The sequence below is a fragment of the Panthera tigris genome, chromosome C1 (genome assembly GCF_018350195.1).
Source record: "Panthera tigris isolate Pti1 chromosome C1, P.tigris_Pti1_mat1.1, whole genome shotgun sequence".
Lineage (NCBI taxonomy): Eukaryota > Metazoa > Chordata > Mammalia > Carnivora > Felidae > Panthera > Panthera tigris.
In genome coordinates this window covers 184,860,486-184,887,180 of record NC_056667.1, presented here as the reverse complement: position 1 = coordinate 184,887,180, position 26,695 = coordinate 184,860,486, and the positions used below count along the sequence as shown (strand labels likewise).

At 39.7% G+C, this 26,695-nt stretch overlaps 1 protein-coding gene across 1 annotated transcript in view; it reads right to left on the bottom strand.

Moving 5' to 3' along the window:
- Window positions 1–26,695, bottom strand: part of LOC102949513 (aldehyde oxidase) — an 88,927-nt gene that overhangs the window by 43,053 nt on the left and 19,179 nt on the right. Inside the window, 8 exon segments of the mRNA XM_042993908.1 lie at window positions 959–1,043; window positions 2,094–2,227; window positions 7,533–7,554; window positions 7,556–7,657; window positions 13,894–13,979; window positions 18,214–18,354; window positions 22,234–22,357; window positions 23,016–23,185. Of these exon segments, the coding sequence (XP_042849842.1) occupies window positions 959–1,043; window positions 2,094–2,227; window positions 7,533–7,554; window positions 7,556–7,657; window positions 13,894–13,979; window positions 18,214–18,354; window positions 22,234–22,357; window positions 23,016–23,185 (864 nt within the window).

Sequence of the window (26,695 nt, the reverse complement as noted above, 5' to 3'; positions counted from 1 at the left end):
TCAGAAGACCCAGTGGATGACTTAGAATCCTCTCTGAGTGCTATGAAATAGAACTTTCTGTGATGATAGCAATGTTCTATATCTACATGTTCAATACGGCAGTCACTGGCCACATGTAGTTATTGAGCACTTGAAATATAGCTAATGCCACTGTGGAACTGAATTTTTTGTTTTATTTAATTTAGTTAATTTAAATTTACACTTAAATAGCCATATGAGCCCTGTGACCTCCATATTTGACAATTCAGTCTGAGGGGATGATGGTGGTGCTACGTTTAAGTCCCTGAATGATTTTTCGGAGCAGAGTCCTCTCCTCTTCTCTTCCCTGTAACCCCTACTGATTATACTGGGCTGTTACTTGACGAAGAAATCACACAATACAGGGTTAAGCCCCAGAAATTTTTTGTTGTTTGTTATGGCAGTTAACCCACTCTAACAAGTTAAATTATTTCTTAGAAAGCAAAAGAATAATTATTTTCTGCTATAGAAATTTTTCTAAGAATTTCTGAGACAATTTTACAAAAATACCCTTGATATCCTGAAAAATGAGGAACCTGTTGGCAAATAATTGCAATTTCACAGAACCCTATTGGGAATTATCCTATTTTAAAGTATGTGGAAGTAGTACAGTTATCAGATCTACTTTCATAGATGTATATATACTTACGTATTTTCCAGTTACTCTTCTGTACCAGCCAATACCAGTTAGTATTTTTTTACATACTGAAAAGTATGTAGCTCAAAGCACATCTTTGAGCAAAGCAGATGTGAACCAGCTAGTAATCATTCAGCACAAGGAATGGGAAGTTAAATAGAAGCACGGTTTGTTGATTTGCTCATTGTTAGTCCCCTTTGAGACTAACCAAGTGCTACCCTTTGCCAAGTGCTACCCTTTGCAATTATGCCATGTTACCTTTATAACATAAATATTTTCCATCCCCGCTTTTCTTCTACTCACTTTGTACTTTCCAAGGTAAGGGTGGTGGCCTCCAGTTATTAACATGTCTTCTCGCTCCACAATGCAATCGACGGCATGACCATGTCTAAAGCAGAAAAAAAGAAAGAGTGGTAAACTTTTTACCAAGCAGGTACCATCTGGGGATTATATAACTCTCAGTGAGAGCTGGAGTGACATCCACACACATTACAGAACAATAGAACTACTGAACCCAGGCTGTCCTGATCTCAGGCATGCACTGTGGCCTCCCCTCCTCTTAGGTCAGGGCACAATGCCTGGCGTTCATTACTTATGTGGGGGAGGGTCTTGGGTGCCAGAGACTTTAGGGTTTTGCTTGGGAGTACTTCCCGTGGTTATCACAATGGAAATCTGCTATAGGCAAGTGGTCCCAAGCCACATTATAGGCTGGTAACAAATGGAGGAACTAGGGTGATGTCTGATTACCAAGTGCTCTCTGAAAGGACAGGTTGGGAATCAAGGTCCTTTTGCTTCATGGGATACAAGAACTGACTCATATTATTCAGCAAAGAAATTAAGACTTCTACACGTGCCTGCTCCAAAGACTATTTCCTATGGTAATGTTTTCAGATCTTTAAAGGAAAATGGTAATATAAATAAAGGTAAGCATAACAAAAGCAAAGTCTTCATTTAAATCAAGAAAATATATGTATAAGTACATATATTTATATATTTAATATATATCATATATAATATACAAACTATTATAGAGAAATACATGTAAAAGATCATAAATATGTATATATATATAGTGCATATATAATACATATATAAAAGATTGAACTTTTTTCAAAAGGTTAAATTGATCTATATATACATACAGGTGCTAAGGACAAGTAACCACCATCCATTTAGGACTTGTTTTTGTCTATTCCTCAGGTATTTTTACTCTGGCTTTCATTCTTTTCAGTAACTGATTCTCATTTCAGTTCTTAGTATCTGGTATGACAATATAAGATTAAAAAGTTGTAATAAGCTGGCAGCCGTATGTATTTGTGTATTATTTGTGATTTTAAATAATCTTGACCCAAATTCTTCCTCCTTAACCCCAACATTGAGAATGTACAGCATGACTTCCTTTTATTTTTTGTCTATTTAGCAGATTTTTTCCACTTACTTGTTGGCAGCAAATGTGGTGATGGCTGCCATGATGCCGGTTTTATTGGTCTTCCCCTCAAACATCCCACCACCACGCTTTGCATGACACACGACCTTGTTAGCTGGGAGCTTCAAGGTCACAGCAACTATGTCCTGTGAATGATAACAGTTCCCATTAATCTGATGCACCTGCAGCAAGGGAGACAGGCAGCCTTAACATGTTTTGATTCCAAAATGTTGTACACATTACAGAAACTGTGTGGTTACACTAAATAATGGGATAATTTCCAATAACCTAAGCATACATCCACAACTGATCTCAGTAGTATTTATCTATCATTAATATTAAGCAGTCCCTTCAATAGAAATGTGATATTTTTGTGTCAATAAATTTTTTTCATTTTATTTTTAATTTTTAAAAATTTACATCCAAATTAGTTAGCATATAGTGCAACGATGATTTCAGGAGTTGATTCCTTAGTGCCCCTTACCCATTTAGCCCATCCCCCCTCCCACGACCCCTCCTGTAACCCTCAGTTTGTTCTCCATATTTATGAGTCTCTTCTGTTTTGTCCCCCTCCCTGTTTTTATATTATTTTTGTTTCCCTTCCCTTATGTTCATCTGTTTTGTCTCTTAAAGTCCTCATATGAGTGAAGTCATATGATTTTTGTCCTTCTCTAATTTCACTTAGCATAATACCCTCCAGTTCCATCCACGTAGCTGCAAATGGCAAGATTTCATTCTTTTTGATTGCCGAGTAATACTCCATTGTATATATATCCCACATCTTCTTTATCCATTCATCCATCCATGGACATTTGGGCTCTTTCCATACTTTGGCTATTGTTGATAGTGCCGCTATAAACATGGAGGTGCACGTGTCCTTTCGAAACAGCACACCTCTATCCCGTGGATAAATGCCTAGTAGTGCAATTGCTGGGTCATAGGGTAGTTCTATTTTTAATTTTTTGAGGAACCTCCATACTGTTTTCAAGAGTGGCTGCACCAGCTTGCATTCCTACCAGCAGTGCGAAAGGGTTCCCCTTTCTCCGCATCCTCACCAACATCTATTGTTGCCTGACTTGTTAATGTTGGCCATTCTGACTGGTGTGAGGTGGTATATTACTGTGGTTTTGATTTGTATTGCCCTGATGATGAGTGATGTTGAGCATTTTTTCATGTGTTGGTTGGCCATCTGGATGTCTTCTTTGGAGAAGGGTCTATTCGTGTCTTTTGCCCATTTCTTCACTGGATTGTTTTTTGGGTGTTGAGTTTGATAAGTTCTTTATAGATTTTGGATACTAACCCTTTATCTGACATGTCGTTTGCAAATATCTTCTCCCATTCCATCAGTTGCCTTTTAGTTTTGCTGATTGTTTCCTTCTCTGGGCAGAAGCTTTTTATTTTGGTGAGTTCATTTTTGCTTTTGTTTCCCTTGCCTCCAGAGACGTGTTGAGTAAGAAGTTGCTGCGGCCAAGATCAAAGAGGCTTTTGCCTGCCTTCTCCTCAAGGATTTTAATGGCTTCCTGTCTTACAGTTAGGTCTTTCATCCATTTTGAGTTTATTTTTGTGTATGGTGTAAGAAAGTGGTCCAGGTTCATTCTTCTGCATGTCGTTGTCCAGTTCTCCCAGCACCACTTGCTGAAGAGGCTGTCTTTATTTCATTGGATATTCTTTCCTGCTTTGTCAAAGATTAGTTGGCCATACATTTGTGGGTCCATTTCTGGGTTCTCTATTCTGTTCCATCGATCTGAGTGTCTCTTTTTGTGCCAGTACCATACTGTCTTGATGATTACAGTTTTGTAGTATAGCTTGAAATCCGGGATTGTGATGTCTCCTGCTTTGGTTTTTTTTCAAGATTGCTTTGGCTATTTGGGGTCTTTTCTGGTTCCATACAAATTTTAGGATTATTTGTTCTGGCTCTGTGAAGAATGCTGGTGTTATTTTGATAGGGATTGCATTGAATATGTGGATTGCTTTGGGGAGTATTGACATTTTAACAATATTTGTTCTTCCTATCCAGGAGCATGAAATCTTTTTCCATTTTTTTGTGTCGTCTTCAATTTCTTTCATAAACTTTCTATAGTTTTCAGTGTATAGATTTTTCACCTCTTTGGTTAGATTTATTCCTAAGTATTTTACGGGTTTTGGTGCAATTATAAATGGGATCGATTCCTTGATTTCTCTTTCTGTCGCTTCATTGTTGGTGTATAGGAATGCAACCGATTTCTGTGCATTGATTTTATAATCCTGCAACTTAGCTGAATTCATGAATCAATTCTAGCAGTTTTTGGTGGAATTTTTTGGGTTTTCCATATAGAGTATCATGTCATCATGCGAAGAGTGAAAGTTTGATCTCCTCCTGGCTGATTTGGATGCCTTTTATTTCTCTGTGTTGTCTGATTGCAGAGGCTAAGACTTCCAATACTATGTTGAATAACAGTGGTGACAGTGGACATCCCTGTCTTGTTCCTGACCTTAGGGGGAAAGCTCTCAGTTTTTCCCCATGGAGGATGAGATTAGCATTGGGTCATTCATATATGGCTTTTATAATCTCAAGGTATGCTCCTTCTATCCCTACTTTCTTGAGGGTTTTTATCAAGAAAGGATGCTGTATTTTGTCAAATGCTTTCTCTGCATCTATTGGGAGGATCATATGGTTATTGTCCTTTCTTTTATTGATGTGATGAATCACGTTAATTGTTTTGTGGATATTGAACCAGCCCTGCATCCCAGGTATAAATCCCACTTGGTTGTGGTGAATAATTTTTTTAATGTATTGTTGGAGCTGGTTGGCTAATATCTTGTTGAGGATTTTTGCATCCATTTTCATCAGGGAAATTGGTCTATAGTTCTTTTTAGTGGGGTCTCTGTCTGGTTTTAGAATCAAGGTAATGCTGGCTTCATAGAAAGAGTTTGGAAGTTTTCCTTCCATTTCTATTTTTTGGAACACCTTCAAGAGAATAGGTGTTCACTCTTCCTTAAATGTTTGGTCGAATTCCCCTGGAAAGCCATCTGGCCCTGGACTCCTGTTTTTTGGCAGATTTTTGATTACTAACTCGATTTCCTTACTGGTTATGGGTCTGTTCAAATTTTCTATTTCTTCATGTTTCAGTTTTGGTAGTGTATATGTTTCTAGGAATTTGTCCATTTCTTCCAGATTACCCATTTTATTGGCATAGAATTGTTCAATATTCTCTTATTGTTGTTTTTATTTCTGCTGTGTTGGTTGTGATCTCTCCTCTTTCATTCTTGATTTTATTTATTTGGGTCCTTTCCTTTTTCTTCTTGATCAAACTGGCTAGTGGTTTCTCAATTTTGTTAATTCTTTCAAAGAACCAGCTTCTGATCTGTTCTACTGTTTTTTGGGGGTTTTTTTTTGTTTGTTTGTTTAGATAGCATTAATTTCTGCTCTAATCTTTGTTATTTCCTGTCCTCTGCTGGTTTTGGGTTTTATTTGCTGTTCTTCTTCCAGCTCCTTAAGTTGTAAGGTTAGGTTGTGTATCTGAGATCTTTCTTCCTTCTTTAGGAAGGCCTGGATTGCTATATACTTTCCTCTGATGACTGCCTTTTCTGTGTCCCAGAGGTTTTGGGTTGTGGTGTTATCATTTTCATTGACTTCCATATACTTTTTAATTTCTTCTTTAACTTCTTGGTTAGCCCATTCATTCTTTAGCAGGATGTTCTTCAGTCTCCAAGTATTTGTTACCTTTCTAAATTTTTTCTTGTGGTTGATTTTGAGTTTCACAGCGTTGTGGTCTGAAAATATGCACGGTATGATCTCTATCTTTTTGTACTTACTTAGGGCTGATTTGTGTCCCAGTATATGGTCTATTCTGGAGAAGGTTCCATGTGCACTGGAGAAGAATGTATATTCTGCTGCTTTAGGATAAAATGTTCTGAATATATCCGTTAAGTCCATCTGGTCCAGTGTGTCATTCAAAGCCATTGTTTCCTTGTTGATTTTTTGATTAGATGATCTGTCCATTGCTGTGAGTGGGGTATTGAAGTCTCCTACTATTATGGTGTTACTATCGATGAGTTTCTTTATGTTTGTGATTAATTGATTTACATATTTGGGTGCTGCCACATTTGGCACATAAATGTTTACAATTGTTAGGTCTTCTTGGTGGTTAGACCCCTTGATTATGATATAATGCCCTTCTACAGCTCTTGATACAGTATTTATTTTAAAGTCTAGATTGTCTGATATAAGTATGGCTACTCCGGCTTTCTTTTGTTGATTGTGTCAATAAATTTTTGAAAATTTTCCCCATGAACCATACCCAAAGTATCCTTTACCTACTAAACGCATGGGATAGGTTTCCTGAAGCAGCAAGATTTCATGCCCTTGCAAACCTCTCTCAGCCTGGTTCTTTTCCCCACATTCTGCTTTCTCCACTGGACACATTTCTCAACTCCCATTTGTATTATTGCTAAAGTTGGCCAGTGGGTCTTCCCTGGATGCAGGTCTTGCTCTACCTTGCCATCCTAACGTTTGGAGGTCTTTTAATAGTAACAACTCATGTTTGTATATGAGGAGCCAAGAAGGATGAAGTGATGGGCCCAATATCACACAGGGAGTGAGGAGCAGACAGGACTGGAGTGGGGCTCACTTGACCCTTCTTAATGTTCTAGCTTCTAAAAGGCCTCTTTCCCCACATTCCCACATGCCCACCTGCTCTGGTAATAACACTGGTGCGTATGACCTACTAAGTCAACCCTTTTGCTTTGTTCCCCTTGCTTTTACCCTGATACTTAAACCAGCCACTCCTAAATGCATCCTTTATTCCAGCTTGGGCAGTCTTTATGCCATTCCTCCTTTCTTACATGCATGCTGCCTGATATATAAGACACAGGCAATACATGTTTACAGAAGGAATGAGTGAGTGAGTGGCATTTTATTTTGGTGTAGAATTGCCTAGAATTGGCCTCTTTTTTCACCATCTAGACAAACCTCATTCTCACTGCAGATCCAAACTTAAGACTTCATCTTCATGGACTTTCTGGATGATTCTAGCTCTCAGCAAACACTCTATTCTTTTAATTCTTCCTTCTGTGTAAACTCTGACTTAGATGATTTAGTACTCAGTTGCATTCTGTACAATACCATTTCCTAACTGCTTCATGTGAGTTAGGTACTTATAAGCTTTAGAGGGCAGGCCTTCCTCTTTTCTCTTTTGTATTCTTACCAATGCCAAGAGTATAGCAAAAGAGACCTACTGCCTCCATAACTGGTTCTGGAGTTACAGTTCCATAAACAAAAAGCCCAGACTTTCATAATACTCTCTTAAAAGCTTTGAAATGATGCAGCTATTGATACCCAAATGGACAGGGCTGTTAGTATTCCAAATTCTTTCAGTTCCTTAAGACTTTTTTGGGGTCTCTAATTGCTCAGGTGTATTTAGCCAGCAGAAACCTTTAACCACATCCCTTCCACAACGGCCCCATTATTACCTGTATGTATTTCAGAAACTGTAGAAACACAGACATCAATTTCTTGATCCTCTCTTTTGGGAACAACAAGCATGCTTTGGGATTCCATATAAAAGTGTCCTTGACGTCCCATACGTATTTCACCTGTTATAGGAAAGTACACCCCAGTCAAGAAGGCTTTCAGCTAGAACAGGTAGCATTCCCTAGTTGTTATTCCATTATGGAGAAACAGCAGGCTACACAGTTAAGGGCCATAAACAACACTTAGCTTCATTATATCTGCAGATTTTAAGTACGGTTCTATAAGGGTATCTGTTAGGTCTGCCAATACGGCAGGTCACAGAGCCCTAGAAAAAGGTGTGTGACATTCTAGAGTCAGTCAAAATGTGATGGCAAGGAGATTTCTGGTCCAAGATGAGATGGACTAGATGCACTTCTCTTGGTTCTTTGTCCTAAGTACAGCTAACAGCCTTCTTTATTTATATATAAAAGAAATAGAGAAGAAGACTCTAAAATGTAGAGAGAAGAAGGCAGACCCTTAGGAACTCTGGGACCCAAGGAAAGACACATGGTGAGTTCATGTTCTTTGTTGTTGTTGTTTGCTTCATATATCACAGAGTTGGTGCCAGAGAAGCCAGCAATCCCAAAATTTCAATATGAAAAGACAGAAAGAAAAGCCCCAAGAAAAGCCTACTTTCTCCAGCCAAAGGACCAAGAGATGGGAAACCTAGCAAGAAAACTTTTATATAATAACCATTCTACTCTAGCAAAACACTACAGAAAAAAAAAAAAAAACCGTGGCCCCATCCCTATCTGAAAAAGTTGAATGCAAAATCTAGACATCCACCCTTGTCAGGCTGTAATGGGATGCCCCAAACCCTGTGTTGTGGTGGTGTTGGTGGAGACCATATGAGGAATCAGGACTTCCACCCTTCACCCAGCAATAACAGGGCAACCCCCTTTTTCCTACCAACACAGGGTCAGAGGTGTTCTGTAAAATAGAAGATTCACATAAGATCCAGAGTCTTACAACATAATACTCAAGTGTCCAGAATACAATTGAAAATCATTTATTATAACAAGAACTCAACTTGAATGAGAAAAGACAATCAAGTGATGCCAACACTGAGATGACACAGATGTTAGAATAATCTGACAAGGATTTTAAAGCAGTCGTAATGAAAATGCTTCAGTGAGCATTTACATAAACACTTAAAACAAATGGGAAAATGGAAAATTTCAGCAAAGAGAAGATATAAAAAGGGCCAAATGGAAATTTTAGAGCTAAGAAATACAACAACCCAAATTTAAGAGGCTCAATGGAAAAGCTCAACAACAGAATAGAGACAACAGAGCAAATAATCGGTGACCAAGAATATAGAATAAAAGAAACTGCCTACCCTGAACATCAGAAAGAAAACAGACTGAAACTATAATGAGCAGAGCTTCAGGAACCTGTATAACTATAATAAAAGATTGAACATTTGGGTCACTGACGTCAAATATTTGAAGAAATAATAGTTGAAAATGTCCTAAACTTGGCAAAAGGCACAAACCTATAGATTCAAGAAGCTGAGCGAATATTTTAAAATATGATAAATCCAAAGAAATCCATGCTGAGATACATCAGAGTCAAACTTCTGAAAAGTAAAAACAAGAAAATATCTTGAAAGCAGACAGAGAAAAACAGTATCTTATCTATAGGAGAAAATACTTCAAAAGGCAGATTTCTCATTAGAGACCATGGAGGCCAGTGGAAATGGTACATCTTTCTTCAACTGCTAAAAGACCTGTAAACTCAGAAATCTATACCTAGTGAAAATATTGTTCAAGAATGAAAAAGAAATCAAGACATTCTTAGATGAAGGAAAATTAATTTGTCTTAAACAGACATGTCCTAATAACGGCTAAGAACAGTTTTTGAAGCAGACAAAAATGATTTAAAAAAATTTGTTAATGTTTATTTATTTTTGAGAGAGAGAGACACAGAGTGAGAGTGGGGGAGGGACAGAGAGAGAGGGAGACACAGAATCTGAAGCAGGCTCCAGGTTCTGAGCTGTCAGCACGGAGCCCAATGTAGGGCTCGAACTCACAAATGGTGAGATAAGACCTGAGCTGAAGTTGGACACTTAACTGACTGAGCCACCCAGGTGCCCCAAGAAGTGATTTTTTTTTTTAAGGAATCTTGGAACATCAGGAAGGAGGGAGAACAATGGAAAGACAACAAATACAGGTAAACACAATTAGCTTTCTTCTCCTCTTGAATTTTATAAATTGCATTTGAAGCAAAATTATAACCTTGCTTTATGTGGTACTCAATGGATAAAGAGGAAATTTCTTAAGACTATTATAAATGAGAGTAAAATGATGTTATGGAATGTTAAGATTTTTAGACGTAAACTGATAAAATGTTGCTGCCAGATATAATGTTTCATATATACATATGTGTACATAAAATTTACACCTAGAACTACCACCAAGAAAACTAGACAAAAAGATCAGATATATCAAATTGTAAGATGGGAGAAAAAAATTAAACAGAGAAAAAACCAGAATATATTAATGACTAGCCGTTATGTTAGGTAGAAGGCAGAACTTTAACAAATTAAAAATTTATCTAATAACAGTGATTTGCAAATTGTTTAAGGGAGATTCCCAAGGAAATCTTTTGTATTGGAGTCTGGATTTCCTATTTTACCCCAAATCTAAGTAAAGAAAAAATACAGAAAAATGAGATTATGTTTTACTTATAAAACATAAAGATTAAAATGTCAAAAACTCAAATCTCAATTTTATTAAAGCTTTTATCAAAGACTGTACATTGAAAAATCCAGTCAGTGGGCTCAAATTCTTGCAATATTAGAGTCCTGACCTATCCACTCAGAATTTGTTTTGTTGAATACCTACTTCACTTGAAAAATAAAAAGCTAGGGGTGCCTGGGTGGTTCATTTGGTTAAGCGTCTGACTTTGGCCCAGGTCATGATCTTGCAGTTTGAGAGTTCAAGCTCCTCATCGCGCTCTGCTGTCAGCATGGAGCCTGCTTCAGATCCTCTGTTTCTTTCTCTCTCTCTCCCTCCCGCTTGTACACTCGTGCTCATACACTCTCTCTCTCATGTGCGCGCTCTCCATTTCGCTCTCTCAAAAATAAAATAAACGTTAAAAAAATAAAAACTAAAAAGTATTGGACAGAGCTGTTTCTGCTACACCTGTAAAGCAGAAAAGTTTTAGAATACTGTTACATTCACCACTCACCCTGCAGCCCTCCTCCCATGGTGCCCTCCCTCTCTGCCTCCCTAGGTGTTTTTCTCAATTAATTTGATCAACTAATCCCCAACATAAAATGTTATCCCACTATGGGTTTAGGAGGGATTCCTCCAGGAATATTTCCATTTTAATAAGAGGCCCTTAAAGACTGAAAAGCCATTTGGATATGAAGGAGTCTATCTGTATTATGCCCAGTAAGACAGGATGTGGGGAAGATAATCTAGGTTTCAGAGCTCCTAGATCTCTTGCAAATCCTATTGTACAGATTGTCTTCTGTGCTCTCCAGTGGAAAGCCCATCCCAGCTAATGGAATTTTAGAGGGAAATAAGAAGTGGCATCCTGTAGAGAGGGATGTTAACTTCAGAGCTGGGAAATTAGATCAGTTTGATACCTGCTCAGTCACCTGCCTCCCAGCCTCAGCTGTCTCTTTATGAATGGGGGTTTTTAATGCCCCTCAAGTGCTGTGACATCAGGGTTAGGAAGGGTCGACATATTTTTTAACAGTGGAAAAAAAACAATAATATCACTCCCTTCAAGAACAAAGACCTGATATAGTGTTCCACATATTTTATCTTTTAAATATTTGTTTGAGAGCAAAAAAAAGTGCTGTTACAACTATTACCTCCAGTTACCACTCATTGAAATACATGGCCAAAAATTCTTTAACTTTTTTTTAACCTTTATTCATTTTTAAGAGATGGAGAGAGACAGACCATGAGTGGGGGAGAGGCAGAGAGAGGGAGACACAGAATCTGAAGCAGGCTCCAGGCTCTGAACTGTCAGCACAAAGCCTGATGCGGAACTTGAACCCAAACCCACAGACCATGAGATCATGACCTGAGCTGAAGTCCCACGCTTACCCGACTGAGCCACCCAGGCGCCCCTAGTGGCCAAAAATTCTTAATCCAAATGACAACTGCATAGTAAGAAAAAAAATACCTCTAACTACTGAGTTAAGAAGACGAATACTTAAAAGTAGTATAAATATTCCTTTTAAAGCATCCTGTATCACTTTTATATTTATAAATAGGGTAAGGGGTAGGATACAAATTAAAATTCAAGTAAAAGACGGACTGAATACATTACTTAACTGAATAAAATAGTTAAAGATGTCAAGGGAAAGAACAATAAGTGAATTCACCCAAAAACACATATGGCAGGAATGGAGGCAAGAACATACAATGGCACAAAGGGAGGAACCCTCTTAAACACAGATACTTCCAAGATGCTCACACCATCATCACTTTATGCTAAAGATGCTTTCTCCTCTTCTCCCAAAAAGCAGACCTATCCTTCAAGTGTTTGCCACATTTTACTGACCCTAAGCATCACCTGGAGCACTATGAAAACTTGTCAAAAGACATTCCTGTGCTACCCTGAACCCTCCAACTCCAGAATTCCATAAAGGGGGCACAGAAATCTCCAGGCAGGTCCCATAAATGTCTCATACTGGGAAACACTGGGGGTGCCTGCCAGTGTGTTAGTTCTGTAGCAGACAACACTGTCTGGAGAATGATAAAAACATCTAAACCTAGTAGTAATTACCCCTTACAGTTATGGATCTCATATTACGTGCCAAGCTCTATGCCAAGCATGCTTGTGTTATGTCTTAGAATCTTCACAATGGATCTTTGAGATCAGTATTATTTTATTTATATATAATTTTAAAGCAAGGAGATGGGCTTTGCCGAGTCACACAGCTAATAAGGCTGGGTGATGGTGCAAGGGGTCTTTTCTATAGCTTCCAGGTGACATTATCCAGGCAGCCTGTGACCATGTTCAGGTTTAATACAGCTATGGAATTAAGAAACATGATGGGCTTTGACCTCAAGTGGTTGGACTGATTACAGCTGACACAGCTCTGGCTATACACTCAGGGATGGCTAGTCTTAGGACTCCTCGTGAACCTGGGATCAGGGCTGGAGAGAAAAATTATGAGATAGTAGTTCCAAACACGCACTAGAGGCCTATATCCTGGGAATTCACTTAAAGACAGACAATGCTAAATGAGTTCTTCTCTGCCCTGAGATGTGGCACAGAAAGCCCATACCTACCCAGCAACACACCTCTGTAAGTCAAATCCTGCATGGCAGGCGTTAAGGATGCTTTCTAGCATGGATAACAGCAGAGCATAGTGGGGAAAATATGTGTTATTTAAGACCGATGGTACATTTATTTTTTTGCTATAAAGGACATGACTGAGACAAGTGGCAAAATTTGAATAAGGTCTGTTGATTAACTAATAGTATTGTGTTGATGTTAATGTTCTGATTTTGATAACTGTTTATGTAAGATATATTCTTACTCTTAGGAAATACATGCTTTAGGTATTTAGGTATAAACAAGCATGTAACTTACTCTCAAATGACTTGGAAAAAATGTGTGTGTGTACAGAAAGAGAGAGAATGATAAAGAAAAGTGTAGTAAAGTGTTAATAACTGGTAAATCTGGATAAAGAATAACTGGGGGTTTCTTAATGTTTCTGCAACCTTTCTGTAAATTTTAAATTATTTCAAAATAGATTACTGGAAAATTCAAATCAACTATTTTGTAAGAGGGAAATTTCATTTGAATTACATATATACCTAAAGGAAGGAAGGAATTCTGGAAGGAATGGAGAGAAGTCAGAGAGAGAAAGGATGGAAAAGAAAGAAACACAGGCTTTGGAAATCCTAAGAAAAGCATCAATTTGATGACCAGCTTTGTCACTTAGCAGCTGCTGTATGGCTGTGTTCATGCTCCATAAGCACTCTGAGCCTCAGTTTTCCAATCTGCAGGGTGGTTGCGAACAGAAAAAGAGACAACATCCTGGAACAACTGGAGCCATGACAAGGCAGGCAGTCAGTGCACAGTATAGGGGGTCGTGCCTCCCACTTTGCCTCCCTGCTGTGCTCTACACACACACACACACACACACACACACACACACACACACACACACACACGAGACAGAGGGAAATGCGCATGTGAATGAAATGCCTGTTCCTGAGGAGCAACATCCACCTATGCTGATTTCTATATGGTTTCTAAAAGGTAAAAGTAGCAAGAAACTAGCCATGTTTAGAAAGCTTCCAGGGCTGCTTCCCGTCTCATCACTTTTTTCAGATAGCTTTAGCTTCTAGAATTTTATCAACCACTCTAAATGCTTCATCAACTTTTCCAGTTTCCTTTCTGGAGTTCCTGGAAAGAGCAGAAAAGTGAGGCTCCCTGGGCAAGAGATCTAGCCCTGTGGCAGCAGCCACCCCTGGTGGGGCATCGCCTGAGTTGGGGCAGCATTTCTCCTGCTCTGGAATCCCATGCATTTTCACTCAGTATGATCCTAGTGACCTAAGAGCCAGCCTTCAGAGTGACTGCTCACAGAATAAATACAAGTGTGCCCATCGAGACAAAAGAAACAGAGCATGTTCAGAAAAAAACCCCAGCACAAAAGGTGGTCCCAAAATGGAAATAATATTTTCCAGAAAGACTGTACCATTCATTCTGCAACCCATTTTATGCATCCAGGGCCACACAGCACATGGGTTTAGAGAGTGGACTTTGGACCCAGTCAGAATTACGTCCATTTTCTCCATTTACTACCTGTTTTCGAAAAATTTTTTAATGTTTATTTTTGAGTGAATGAGAGAAAGAGAGAGAGAGAGACAGAGTGTGAGCAGGGGAGGCGCAGAGAGAGAGGGAGACACAGAATCCTTAGCAGGCTCCAGGCTCTGAGCTGTCAGCACAGAGCCCAACATGAGGCTCAAACTCATGAACTGCCAAGACCATGACCTGAGGCGAAGTTGGATACTTAACTAACTGAGCCACCCAGGGGCCCTTCCATTTACTACCTATTTGACTGTGGGCCTATTATTTCTTCTCTCTGAGCCTCATCTGTAAAATGGAGATATACTTGGGCACACAGCTCCAACAGTTGTGGTGTGGATAAAATGAAATGAAGCATGTAAAGAGCTTACGTGGCATATAATAAGTGCTCAATAAGTGCTAGCTGAAGACATCCAGTGATAAGGATCATGGCGGATCTGCCTGCCAGCCCCACACTCCTGTTTTGGGGGGATAACACAGCATTTGCACAGGGCAGTAGAGCACCTGGGATCTCCAGCCCTGGAAGTGAGATTCCATTACAAGCTCAGACTAAGTACCGCCGATCCACTTATACATGGACTCCCATTGGCTTCCACTGGGTGCCCAGTGAAGGGGAACAGTGGTGGGTACACATAATCAGGAATGTAGCTATAATAATCTAGACTTGTTTTCTTATCTATTCCAGGAGTTTACTTTGCTGTAATCCCTGTGTCCACTGGCAAATGTGACATGCCAGCTCCTGCCAACATTATCTAGCATGGATTATTGTCCATCCATGAAATTCCAGCCTGCTAGCAGTTGGGAATTATCCTAACTCTGTTTCTCCCTGGCCACTAGCAGATGTTTAGACCTAGCAACATACCCTGGAGGGATGCTGTACTGTGATCCTGTCATTTCCTCCATTCAAAAGTGGGTTCATTTGTTTTTACCACCATGGGACCCGGGTTCTTCCATAGAGGGTTTGTTGATTGCTTCTAGTACTGTCTGGCTACGTGACCATCTGTATGACCTGTCTTCTCATTTCCTCATCAGAATGAGGATAATAGTTTTTCCTCATAGGACTGTGGTGAGCATTTAGTGAGTTAATGTATAAAACCTGCTTTGACCTGTATAACCCATAGTGAACTCTGTAGAAGTGTTAGCTATGGTCATGTTGTTGATCATGATGATTGATAGGAGATTCTGGGTGGGAGCATATTTTTTTTTTCACCATGGTCATCAGCCTGACCCCTTAAGCCAAGAGTTTTGATGGAGTTTTCCCATTAAAACTATTAAACCCTCTAAAAAGCATAAGCTTGGTCAAACCTCAGTGTTAGAGACAGAGATATATTTACTTTTATCTAATTTAGATTGATACCACACTTCCTTCTATAATGAATTTATATGATTTTCTTATTTATCTAAGATTCAGATATTCCAGGTTGAAAACAGAAGTTTTATAAATCCTATTTTTTTTAAGTTTAATTTTTTTCCACTTTGCTTGCTGCTTACTCTTTGAGCAACTTTGAGACAATTTCAGAAATTGTTCTTGTCAAAAAAAAATGATAAAAAGGAAGTATGATATATAGGGAGCTGGGAATATTTCCCACTAAGTATTTTGATTAAATCCACTCTGATCCAGTTAATTGACCTCGGAGAGCTTGACCTCTGATAAAAACATGAGGCAGCTCTTCTTCACAGTGTCAGAGTTTGGTGTTTGATGCTGGTATTCTCTGGCAAACAACTGGGGATCTGCCAGTTGGAGTGAGGGAGGGCAGGGAGAGAGGTATCTTCTTGTTTGGAACTTTATTTGGTTGGAAGGTGGGGACAGGGAAGGGAAGATATTTAGCTACTGGTAACTGGGCAAAGGATTATCAACAAAATTTTGATGAAACATCATGTAAATAATCTCTTATTAAGAAGTAATTAAGAAGTAATTTCTTTAAAAAATTTTTTTAATTTTTCTTATTTTTGAGAGAGAGAGACAGAGTGCAAGTGGGGGAGGGGCAGAGAGAGAGGGAGACACAGAATCTGAAGGAGGCTCCAGGCTCTGAGCTGTCAGCACAGAGCCTGACGTGGGGCTCCAACCCACCAACCATGAAATCATGACCTGAGCTGAAGTTGGACACTTAACTAACTGAGCCACCCAGGCACCCCAAGAAATAATTTCTTATTCAGAAGTGACTCTAAACCAAGTGCTGGGGAATAAGTGTGTGTGTGTGTCTGTGTGTGTGTGTATACACATATATGTATATATGTATGTATATATGTATATACGTATATACATATATACGTACGTATATACGTACGTATATATATATATATATAAAGGAGGCAAGCACAGCAGTCAACACCAGACTAAGAAGGGAAGAGAATGTTTCAATTTGAAACTGCCAGGAAAATCTGGGAGGCCTTATCACTCCTTGACTGCAACTTAACTTCTGTATGTCTGTCTTCTTGACATGATTTTATTTAAAAAAAATTTTTAAGTTTATTTACTTATTTATTTTGAGAGAGAGAGAGAGCGCACGTGAGAGCGCACAGGGGAGGGGCAGAGAGAGAGAGCAAGTGGGGGGGCAGAGAGAGAGAAAGTGGGGGAGGGGCAGAGAGAGAGAGAGAGAGAGAGACAGAGAGAGAGAGAGAGAGAGACAGAGAGAGAGAGAGAGAGAGAGAATATCTCAAGCAGGCTCTGAGCTGACAGCACACCAACATGGGGCTCGAACTCATGAACCGTGAGGTCATCGCCTGAGCGGAAATCAAGAGTCAGATGCTTAACCGACTGAGCCACCTAAGTGCCCCCTTATTTTAATTTTAAAACACTGAACACATTGTCCCGAAACAGACTGTATGTTCCTAGGAGTAAAGCAGCATGACAGGAAACACACACACAAAGCCAAGTTCTTCTGGAAACACTAATCTCAGCCACATCAGTTTCTCTTTCTCTGCCACAGGGCATCCTAGTCACCTAGAGAATAACTGATTCATTCTGTTGTAAAGATAATGTATTTCCACATCCATGCATCTGTCTGAGCTGAATCTAATCTATTCATGCTGCCTTCCCTACTTGCATGCTTTCATTATTTAGTAAATTATAAGAACCAATGAAATGGATGCAGAAGAACACCTTATCATTTCATGGAGGTGAGTCTTACAATCTTTGTAAATTTCTAACTCCTTTCTAAAAAACAGGATAGAAAATGCAATATTCCAATTTGTTTAAGTTGCCAAAATACCTGCAGGCATCATAGGATCTATTATTCCTCAATACTCATTTAAGATATGCACTAAAGAATTTAAAAATAGTGTCTCCACTATTTGCTTTGCAGAGCATCTTGCTGATTCCTGCACACACCTGAGAGAGTTGGGGTGAAGGTGAACTCAGGGCCACAAGGCATGTCCACTGTCTTGAATGCTGGCTTCCCAGGCAGCATTCCTCTCAGCTGCCCCCTTCAGGGATCAGATTTCTGTTTCCATCTTCATCGCTCCCCCTGCAGCCCTTGCACTTCAAGTAAATCTAACCCCCAGCAGTAACCAACAGGTCCTCCATTCCTCTGGCCAATCATTCATTCAGAGATGGACATGTGACCTAAGTGGCCTGATAAGGCTGGATCTCAGGACTTGTACATGGAACACTGGGACAATGGTGCTCTCTCTTGCTCCCTGGACATGGACGGGAAGCACCTGGCTGCCATCCTGTGATCACAGGGATAAGGCCTGGACTGTGGGCAGCAGAGAGGAAAGGCACAAAATCAGGTTCTTTGCTGACACTGATTCAGTCCGGAGCCAATAAAGCCCCTGTGTTTTGGACACCACTATGAGTCGGATTTTCTTTCCTGTTACTGTAGCCAACCCCACTGAAATGTGCTCTTCTGGCACTACCCCTGAACTCATTACCTCGATTGTCAGGATCAGTGATTCCAAATATTGGTAGACAATCTTCACTCACTTGGCCGCTCACTTTGCCTGAACTTCTGAATCTGCGACCACGGCACAGACAAGCTGACCGACACAGAACACCTACAACAGGGAGCACAGGCACCAGGTCCTCTCCTTTCGTTCATTTTCCTCCTCCTGCCTAGCACAGAGCCAGACACACAACGAATAACCCTTCACATGTGCAGTGCAGCATTTAACAAAGGCTTCAGCAAGAAAATGCATTTGTCAGAGTTGGCCTGCTGACCCCAGTGTTGGAGGATGTCACTGACAGGATGTGACCACCAGTTGATCCTTGCACTTGACCCAGGAAAATGGAGGCTCCTCACTCTTTCCCTGTCCTTGGAAAGTAGTTCCCACACTAGGAATTGTTTCAAGGATGGAGCCTTAGGAGAGTGAGGTGTGGTATAGACCATCTGGATGGCACATGTGACTGAACCCAGTTAAGGCATCAATACCTACAAACTTTTAAGACTCTGGCAGATGGGTGCAGACATCTACCAGACTTGTGGCTGCCCAAGACAAGCCCATTAAGTTCCCTTGCTTATTAAAACCACTACCTATCAATCTGGAGTGGCCTGCCTCTTCCACTGGTTTCTTTTCTGCCCTGTATGGGGACCATCTGGGAACCAACACCCAGGCACCAGTCATATTCAGGTTTTTGGGCTGCATCACTGGCAGAAGGGGCTGACGAGGGGCATCAATGGCTGTCATACAGCAGACTCAGGCTCTAAGCCAACCTGTGGGGCTGCTGAGGGCCAGCTGGCCTAGGAGAGCCAGTCACACACCTTGACCTATGGCTGCCACCATGATCAGGGCCACCCTTCATGAACAGGGAGGACCAGAAGGTCACGGCCCATCTCATCACAGACAAGGGAGGGAGAGAATGAAAGTACAACACTCTTGGTGAGCAAATCTCTGCCCCAAACCTTGGTGTAGCACAGGCTTGTCAGGAAGAGACTGAGCCTGTAGGAGTCAAGACATAATCAAGCACAGAGCATCCCCTTCATTATTGTACCTGCAGGTGGGGGGTTCAAACAGAGATCAGGGCAGAAAGTTGATGGGAAAAAAATAAGGCTCCAGAAAGGCGCAATAGAACCAGAAGAATTCACCACGACTGTTCAGTTCTCTCTCACCTCATACCATGACCACAATTCAAATTTAATCATTCATTTTAAAATTAACTTTAAACTATTAAATCTTTTCTACAATGAGCACACAGTAGTTTTGTCTTTAGAAAAAATTATAGTTAAAAAAGTGAAATCTAGTGTGCATGTGCATTTACACACACACACGTGTGTGTTTGCTGGATGTGGGTGGGCGGGGACAGTAGGGAGATACATGAAGCAAGAATGGCAAAATATTGACAATTGTTGAGGCTGGATGATAGGTCTATGGGGACTCATTGTACTACTGTCTATTTTTATATATGTTTAAAATTCTATAATGAAAAGATTTTTTTAAAGGCATAATTAAAAAAAGAATTAAACTGGGGCACCTGGGTGGCTCAGTCGGTTGCACATCCGACTTTGGCTCAGGTCATGATCTCACAGCTCGTGGGTTCGAGCCCTGCATCGGACTCTGTGCTGACAGCTCAGAGCCTGGAGCCTGCTTCTGCTTCTGTGCCTCCCTCTCTCTCTGCCCCTAACCCACTCGCATTCTGTCTCTCTCTCAAAAATAAACATTTTTAAAAAGTTAAAAAAAAAATTAAACTAACAAAGGTGGGGCGCCTGGGTGGCTCAGTCGGTTAAGCATCCAACTTTGGCTCAGGTCATGATCTCATGGTTGGTCGGGCTCTGTGCTGACAGCTCGGTGCCTGGAGCCTGCTTCAGATTCTATGTCTCCCTCTCTCTCTCTCTCTCTGCCCCTCTCCTGCTCATGCTCTGTCTCTTTCTCTCTCAAAATAAGTAAACATTTAAAAAATTAAAAAAAAATAAACTTACAAAGGCATTCACAATGTTCTCCACTCTGCACAGATGCCTAGCTTTGCCTCTGTGACCTGGCACACAGACATGTCTTTGTGATGCTCATAATCAACATACCCACACCACACAGACGAAGTCCTATGGTGCATCTCAGAATGGTTTTGCTTGTTTAATTAACATTTTGCAAAGGCCATAATTCCCATTGTCTTCTGCCAGTCCCACATAGCCCTGCTTTGGGAGAATTTCAACCTTGACTTCATAGTCATCAAACTTTCATTTTTATCAACTAAATCAGCCAGCAAGAGACAGAGGTAGGGACTATGTCAAATGATGAAGCTCTTTTGGGTAAACATTAAACTGAGAAATCTGAGTTCGGCAGAAAACCTACTGAACACTGCCCTTGCTGCATTTTCTGAAAACCTAAGATATAACAGCCAAATCGTTTTGAATCATCTGAAACTTTCAAATGGCAACAGTGCTATCATTGTCCCTCCACCTTGCTACATGGGAAGCAATGTGTGGAATATACAGATGAATCAGACATGGGGTCTCACTCAAGGACTTTTACTAGGTAGGGGAAACACATAAGACAAAGAAATAAATAAATAAACTTAATACAAAGTAGGAAGCACATTAAAGGTCCACTTTGCCTTTTCCTCTTGTCTTTAAGCTCTATAAGCTTACAGACCATATGGGTCTTGCTCAGCTATGGTGGCCAGCCATATTAGGTGCTCATTTAAAAATGTCTGTTGAAGGCACATGAAAAGATGTTCAACGTCGCTCCTCATCAGGGAAATACAAATCAAAACCACACTCAGATATCACCTCACGCCAGTCAGAGTGGCCAAAATGAACAAATCAGGAGACTATAGATGCTGGAGAGGATGTGGAGAAACGGGAACCCTCTTGCACTGTTGGTGGGAATGCAAACTGGTGCAGCCACTCTGGAAAACAGTGTGGAGGTTCCTCAGAAAATTAAAAATAGACCTACCCTATGACCCAGCAATAGCACTGCTAGGAATTTACCCAAGGGATACAGGAGTACTGATGCATAGGGGCACTTGTACCCCAATGTTTATAGCAGCACTCTCAACAATAGCCAAATGATGGAAAGAGCCTAAATGTCCATCAACTGATGAATGGGTAAAGAAATTGTGGTTTATATACACAATGGAATACTACGTGGCAATGAGAAAGAATGAAATATGGCCTTTTGTAGCAACGTGGATGGAACTGGAGAGTGTGATGCTAAGTGAAATAAGCCATACAGAGAAAGACAGATACCATATGTTTTCACTCTTATGTGGATCCTGAGAAACTTAACAGAAACCCATGGGGGAGGGGAAGGAAAAAAAAAAAAAAAGAGGTTAGAGTGGGAGAGAGCCAAAGCATAAGAGACTGTTAAAAACTGAGAACAAACTGAGGGTTGATGGGGGGTGGGAGGGAGGGGAGGGTGGGGGATGGGTATTGAGGAGGGCACCTTTTGGGATGAGCACTGGGTGTTGTATGGAAACCAATTTGACAATAAATTTCATATATTAATAAAAAAATAATAAAAAAAATAAAAAGAATGAGAAAAAAAATGTCTGTTGAGTTCATGTCAGTATAAATGAATGAGTCACACTGAGTTCTGAGAGGGAGACAGAACTGTATTAAAGGATAAGAAAAAGGCTTCATGGTGGACATATCACTTGAGCTTGAATTTTGGATGCATTGAGATTAGGGCAATGGTGGGGAATTTTTAAGGGAGAGATTAGCAAATAAAAGTTATTCTCTCCTCATTTACCCTTTCATATTTGTTAGCACACTATTTTACTACTAGAAAATAGAAAACAATAAGTATCTTTTATACAACTAGTCAACTTCTTGACTTATATGGAAAATGAATATATTTGAATTCATTCACCATTAGAATACAGTGTTTTGAGGAATTATTGGCATCTTTTATAATGTACCAAATTTGATGCCATCTTTAAGAAAATGTGCAATGCCATTAACTGAGGAAATTATTTTTGAAAGAGAAAGCAAAATGCAGTACCTCTTCTGTCATCAGAAGTTTCTCATGTTGAATTAAAAGGCAGAAAGTGTTTACACCACCATGTTCCTCAGTCACAATGTCTACCATGCCTGGAAGGCTGTGAGCTTCTGACAGATCAACAGACCTACATGAGAACACACAAAGCAGGTCCTCAGAGAAGCCCCCTAGCATGAAGTCCATGGAGAACATGTTTAATTGGAGAATAAGATATTCGAGTGGTAAGATACATCTAGGGGCTGCTCCAATAGTTCTCTACTAGACAACTGGGAAAAAAATTCCTGGGATAATGAAGCTATTACTTGAACTTGAATGAAGTTGACCCTTGAGCAATGAAGGAGTTAAGAGAACTGACCCCCTACACCACTGAAAATTTGCATATAACTTTCGACTCTTCTAACATTTAACTACTAAGGGCCTACTGTTGACCAGAAGCCTGACTGATAACATCAACAGTGGATTAACACATATTTGTATGTAATATGTATTATATACTATATTTTTACAATAAAGTAAGATAAAGAAAAGAAAACGTTTTTATAGTCCTGGTACAAAAAAAATCCGCATGTAAGTGGACCTGCTCAGTTCAAACCTGTGTGGTTCAAGGGTCAACTGTATATGGAAGGACAAATTGTAGTAAATCCTACATTTTGATCTAAGTTCCCCTCTAATCTGCATTGGATATCGCCAACAAACAGCCAATCCTCTTTGTACCATTACTTACCACTAATATGACTTAGACGAAAAGGCAATCATTAATGCCTATTAGGAATTTTAGCACTTACACAATCTTAGCATGAGCTCTTAAACTTGTTACAAAAATCAAGAAAAGTTCCTGGTCCACTGTAGGCATGTCATCACAGTAAATGGCTTAACCTGTGGCATGCTTAATACCAGACAGATGCATGATGCGATGCTCAACTGGGTCTTGAGGAAGCTGCTTTGAGTCTACACTCTGTTTAATCAATAACCAACATATCATTTTATTCATTTTTTTTAAATGTTTATTTATTTTTGAGATACAGCACGAGCAGGGAGGGGCAGAGAGGGAGGGAGAGAGAAAATCCCAAGCAGCCTCCATGCTTGTCAGCACAGACCCTGACACAGGGCTCAAACCCACAAACTGTGAGATCATGACCTGAGCCAAAATCAAGAGCTGGACACTTAACTGACTGGGCCACCCAGGTGCCCCCCCCCAACATATCATTTTTATAATCACTTTTATAATTTATAATATGATGCACATCTCCCATAAGAGAGCAGCTATATAATTAACACCAAAACCAGAACACTTTTGAAACTGAAAAGAGTCACTCTTAATAATAACACCAGGACAATAAGCCCATTTCAAAAATACAGCAGGCAAACTGGCATGTATAGTCATGATGCTGTTATTTTTTGCCCACGTTTTCTGAATACAGAACACAAATATCTCTAATGCAAATTCCATTTATGTAAGTGAATACAAAGACTTCTTCCCGAAAATGTAAAATTATATCCTTTTAATGCTCATTACTTCTTTAAATTTTATTATCAAAATTATTTTACTGTTATATCTAAGCAATGAAATATATAATATTTTTCAGAAGAGCATGATGGTATCATGACTATGTTTTATAAAATACTGAGGGCATGCTGTCAACAAAAGGGCCCTTCTTTTCCTATGCCAAGTAAGGAAGCGAAGAAATAATTGGTAAAACTCATAACTTGGACAGTCCTGATAAAGAATGAAAACAAGGATCCTCTCTCTCTGCTGTTCTCCCGCTTGTGCTCGGTTTCTCTCTTTCTCTCTCTCTCTCTTTCAGAAATAAACAAAAATTAAAAGGAAATGAGGCACCTGGGTGGCTCAGTCAGTTAAAATCCGACTTTGGCTCAGGTCATGATCTCATAGTCTGTGGGTTCGAGTCCCACATTGGACTCTGTGCTGACAGCTCAGAGCCTGGAGCCTGCTTCAGATTCTGTGTGTTCCTCTCTCTCTACCTCTTCCCCACTCGTGCTTGGTCGGTCTCTCTCTCTCAAAAATAAATAAACATTAAAAAAAAAAGAATGAAGACAAAGGGACCTGCATTTTGATAAATGATTTACTAATATTACTCTTTCTTAGAGACTTATGGAATAAACTGTCTTGCTATACTGGTTCTATAAATACCTTAAATATGCATCATTAACCAAAGTGGCGATTAAGAAACATAATATTTCCCCCAGTATTTCAAATATGAGAGAGTTGTTAGCTTTCCCAGTTGGTTGGTTATTGGGAGAAGAACTGGATGTATGAAAAAGGAGGGGTTTATAAAGGAAAGAACAGAGGCCAAGCCCAGAGAACAGTATGAAGGCTATGGCTGCTAAGGGGACCGGTGACAGCAGTGTGGGCAGTGGAAATTCCAGGAAAATTGTCACTCAAGAAGCAATGAGGAAACTCACATAAAGATAACTGAGAAACACACTTCTCCCATAGCCTCTGATGCTCACGGGACTACAGAAGAGTGGTCTTGGATCACTGTCAATCTATTTGAGGGACTCAAAAAATAAACCTTTGGCTTGAGATAGATCAGAGGCTGTCCAGGCAGGGGCAGGCCTGGAACATCAAGAGAGAAATGGAAAGTGGCAAGTATAATTTGAAAACATGTGCAGCATTTTTACTGGTTATTTGTAAAAAATTAAAACCTACTGTCTTTATAATATAACTGATAAAAAGTAAAATATCAGCCAAATGTTGACTGACAATTATATGCAGGAAGTAGAGAGATTCCTAAAATTAACTTGGCACAAGATACATGTGTGGGATGCTATGAACTTATTCTTATTTCATACAAAATTTACTGTTCTACATTCTTAACACCATACACAAAAATAAATTCAAAATGAATGAAGACCTAAACGTAAGACAGGAAGCCATCAAAATCCTAGAGGAAAAAGCAGGCAAAAACCTCTTTGACCTTGGCCACAGCAACTCTTACTCAACATGTCTCTGGAGACAAGGGAAACAAAAGCAAAAATGAACTATTGGGACCTCATCAAAATAAAAAGCTCCTGCATAGCGAAGGAAACAATCAGCAAAACTAAAAGGCAACTGATGGAATGGGAGAAGATATTTGCAAACGACATATCAGATGAAGGGTTAGTATTCAAAATCTATAAAGAACTTATCAAACTCAACACCCAAAAGACAAATAATCAAGTGAAGAAAAGACATGAACAGACCCTTTTCCAAAGAAGACATCCAGATGGCTAACAGACACATGAAAAAATGTTCAACACCACTCATCATCAGGGCAATACAAATCAAAACCACAATAAGATATCACCTCATACCAGTCAGAATGCCTAACATGAACAACTCAGGCAACAACAGATGTTGGCAAGGATGCGGAGAAAGGGGAACCCTTTTGCACTGCTGGTGGGAATGCAAACTGGTGCAGCCACTCTGGAAAACATATGGAGGCTCCTCAAAAAATTAAAAATTGAACTACCCTACGACCCAGCAATTGCACTACTAAGTATTTATCCAAAGGATACAGTATGCTGTTTCAAAGGGACATATGCACCCCAATGTTTATAGCAATGCTATTGACAATAGCCAAAAAATGTCCATCGACAGATGTATGGATAAAGAAGATGTGGTACATATACAGTAGAGTATTACTTGGTAATCAAAAAGAATGAAATCTTGTGATTTGCAACAACGTGGATGGAACTAGAGTATGTTAATGCTATGCAAAATCAGTCAGAGAAAGACAAATATCATATGAGTTCACTCATATGTGGAATTTAAGACATAAAACAGCTGAACATAAAGTAAGGGAAGCAAAAATAATATAAAAACAGGGAGGGGGACAAAACATAAGAGACTCTTAAATATAGAGAACAAACTGAGGGTTGCTGGAGGGATTGTGGGAGGGGGGATGGACTAAATGGGCAAGGGGCATTACTGTTGGCATGAGCACTGGGTGTTATATTTAGGGAATGAATCACTGGATTCTACTCCTGAAATCATTATTATACTATATGCTAATTAACTTGGATGTAAATTTTTAAAAATTTTTAATTTACTGTTCTACAAAATATACATTTACTGATACGCATTTTTTATTCTAGTGTCCATAATTGTTTCATTTAAATGTAAACTTCAATTTTGTAGTTACTATAATACAATGCATGAAAAAGGTATATTGGCTAATTTGGGGGGAGGTTGCATTCATCCTGAATTTATAAACTAGAAAGCAGAAGATTATGAAGAAAAATAATTTAGAACTTGGTCTTGACACCATTAAATAAAGACTGACGTCAGGCCATAAATGTAGGGAAAGAGGGAAGCTGAGAGGAACTGGGGGGGTGGTTCAGGCATGAACAGGGATCTGATGCAGCCCCAACACACACCAGCCCCACTGACACAGCTCATCACTCTGTCCTTAGGAACAAGTGCTCCCAGCAGGCCTTTTGTCTTTCTCCTTTGAGGAGCTGAGAA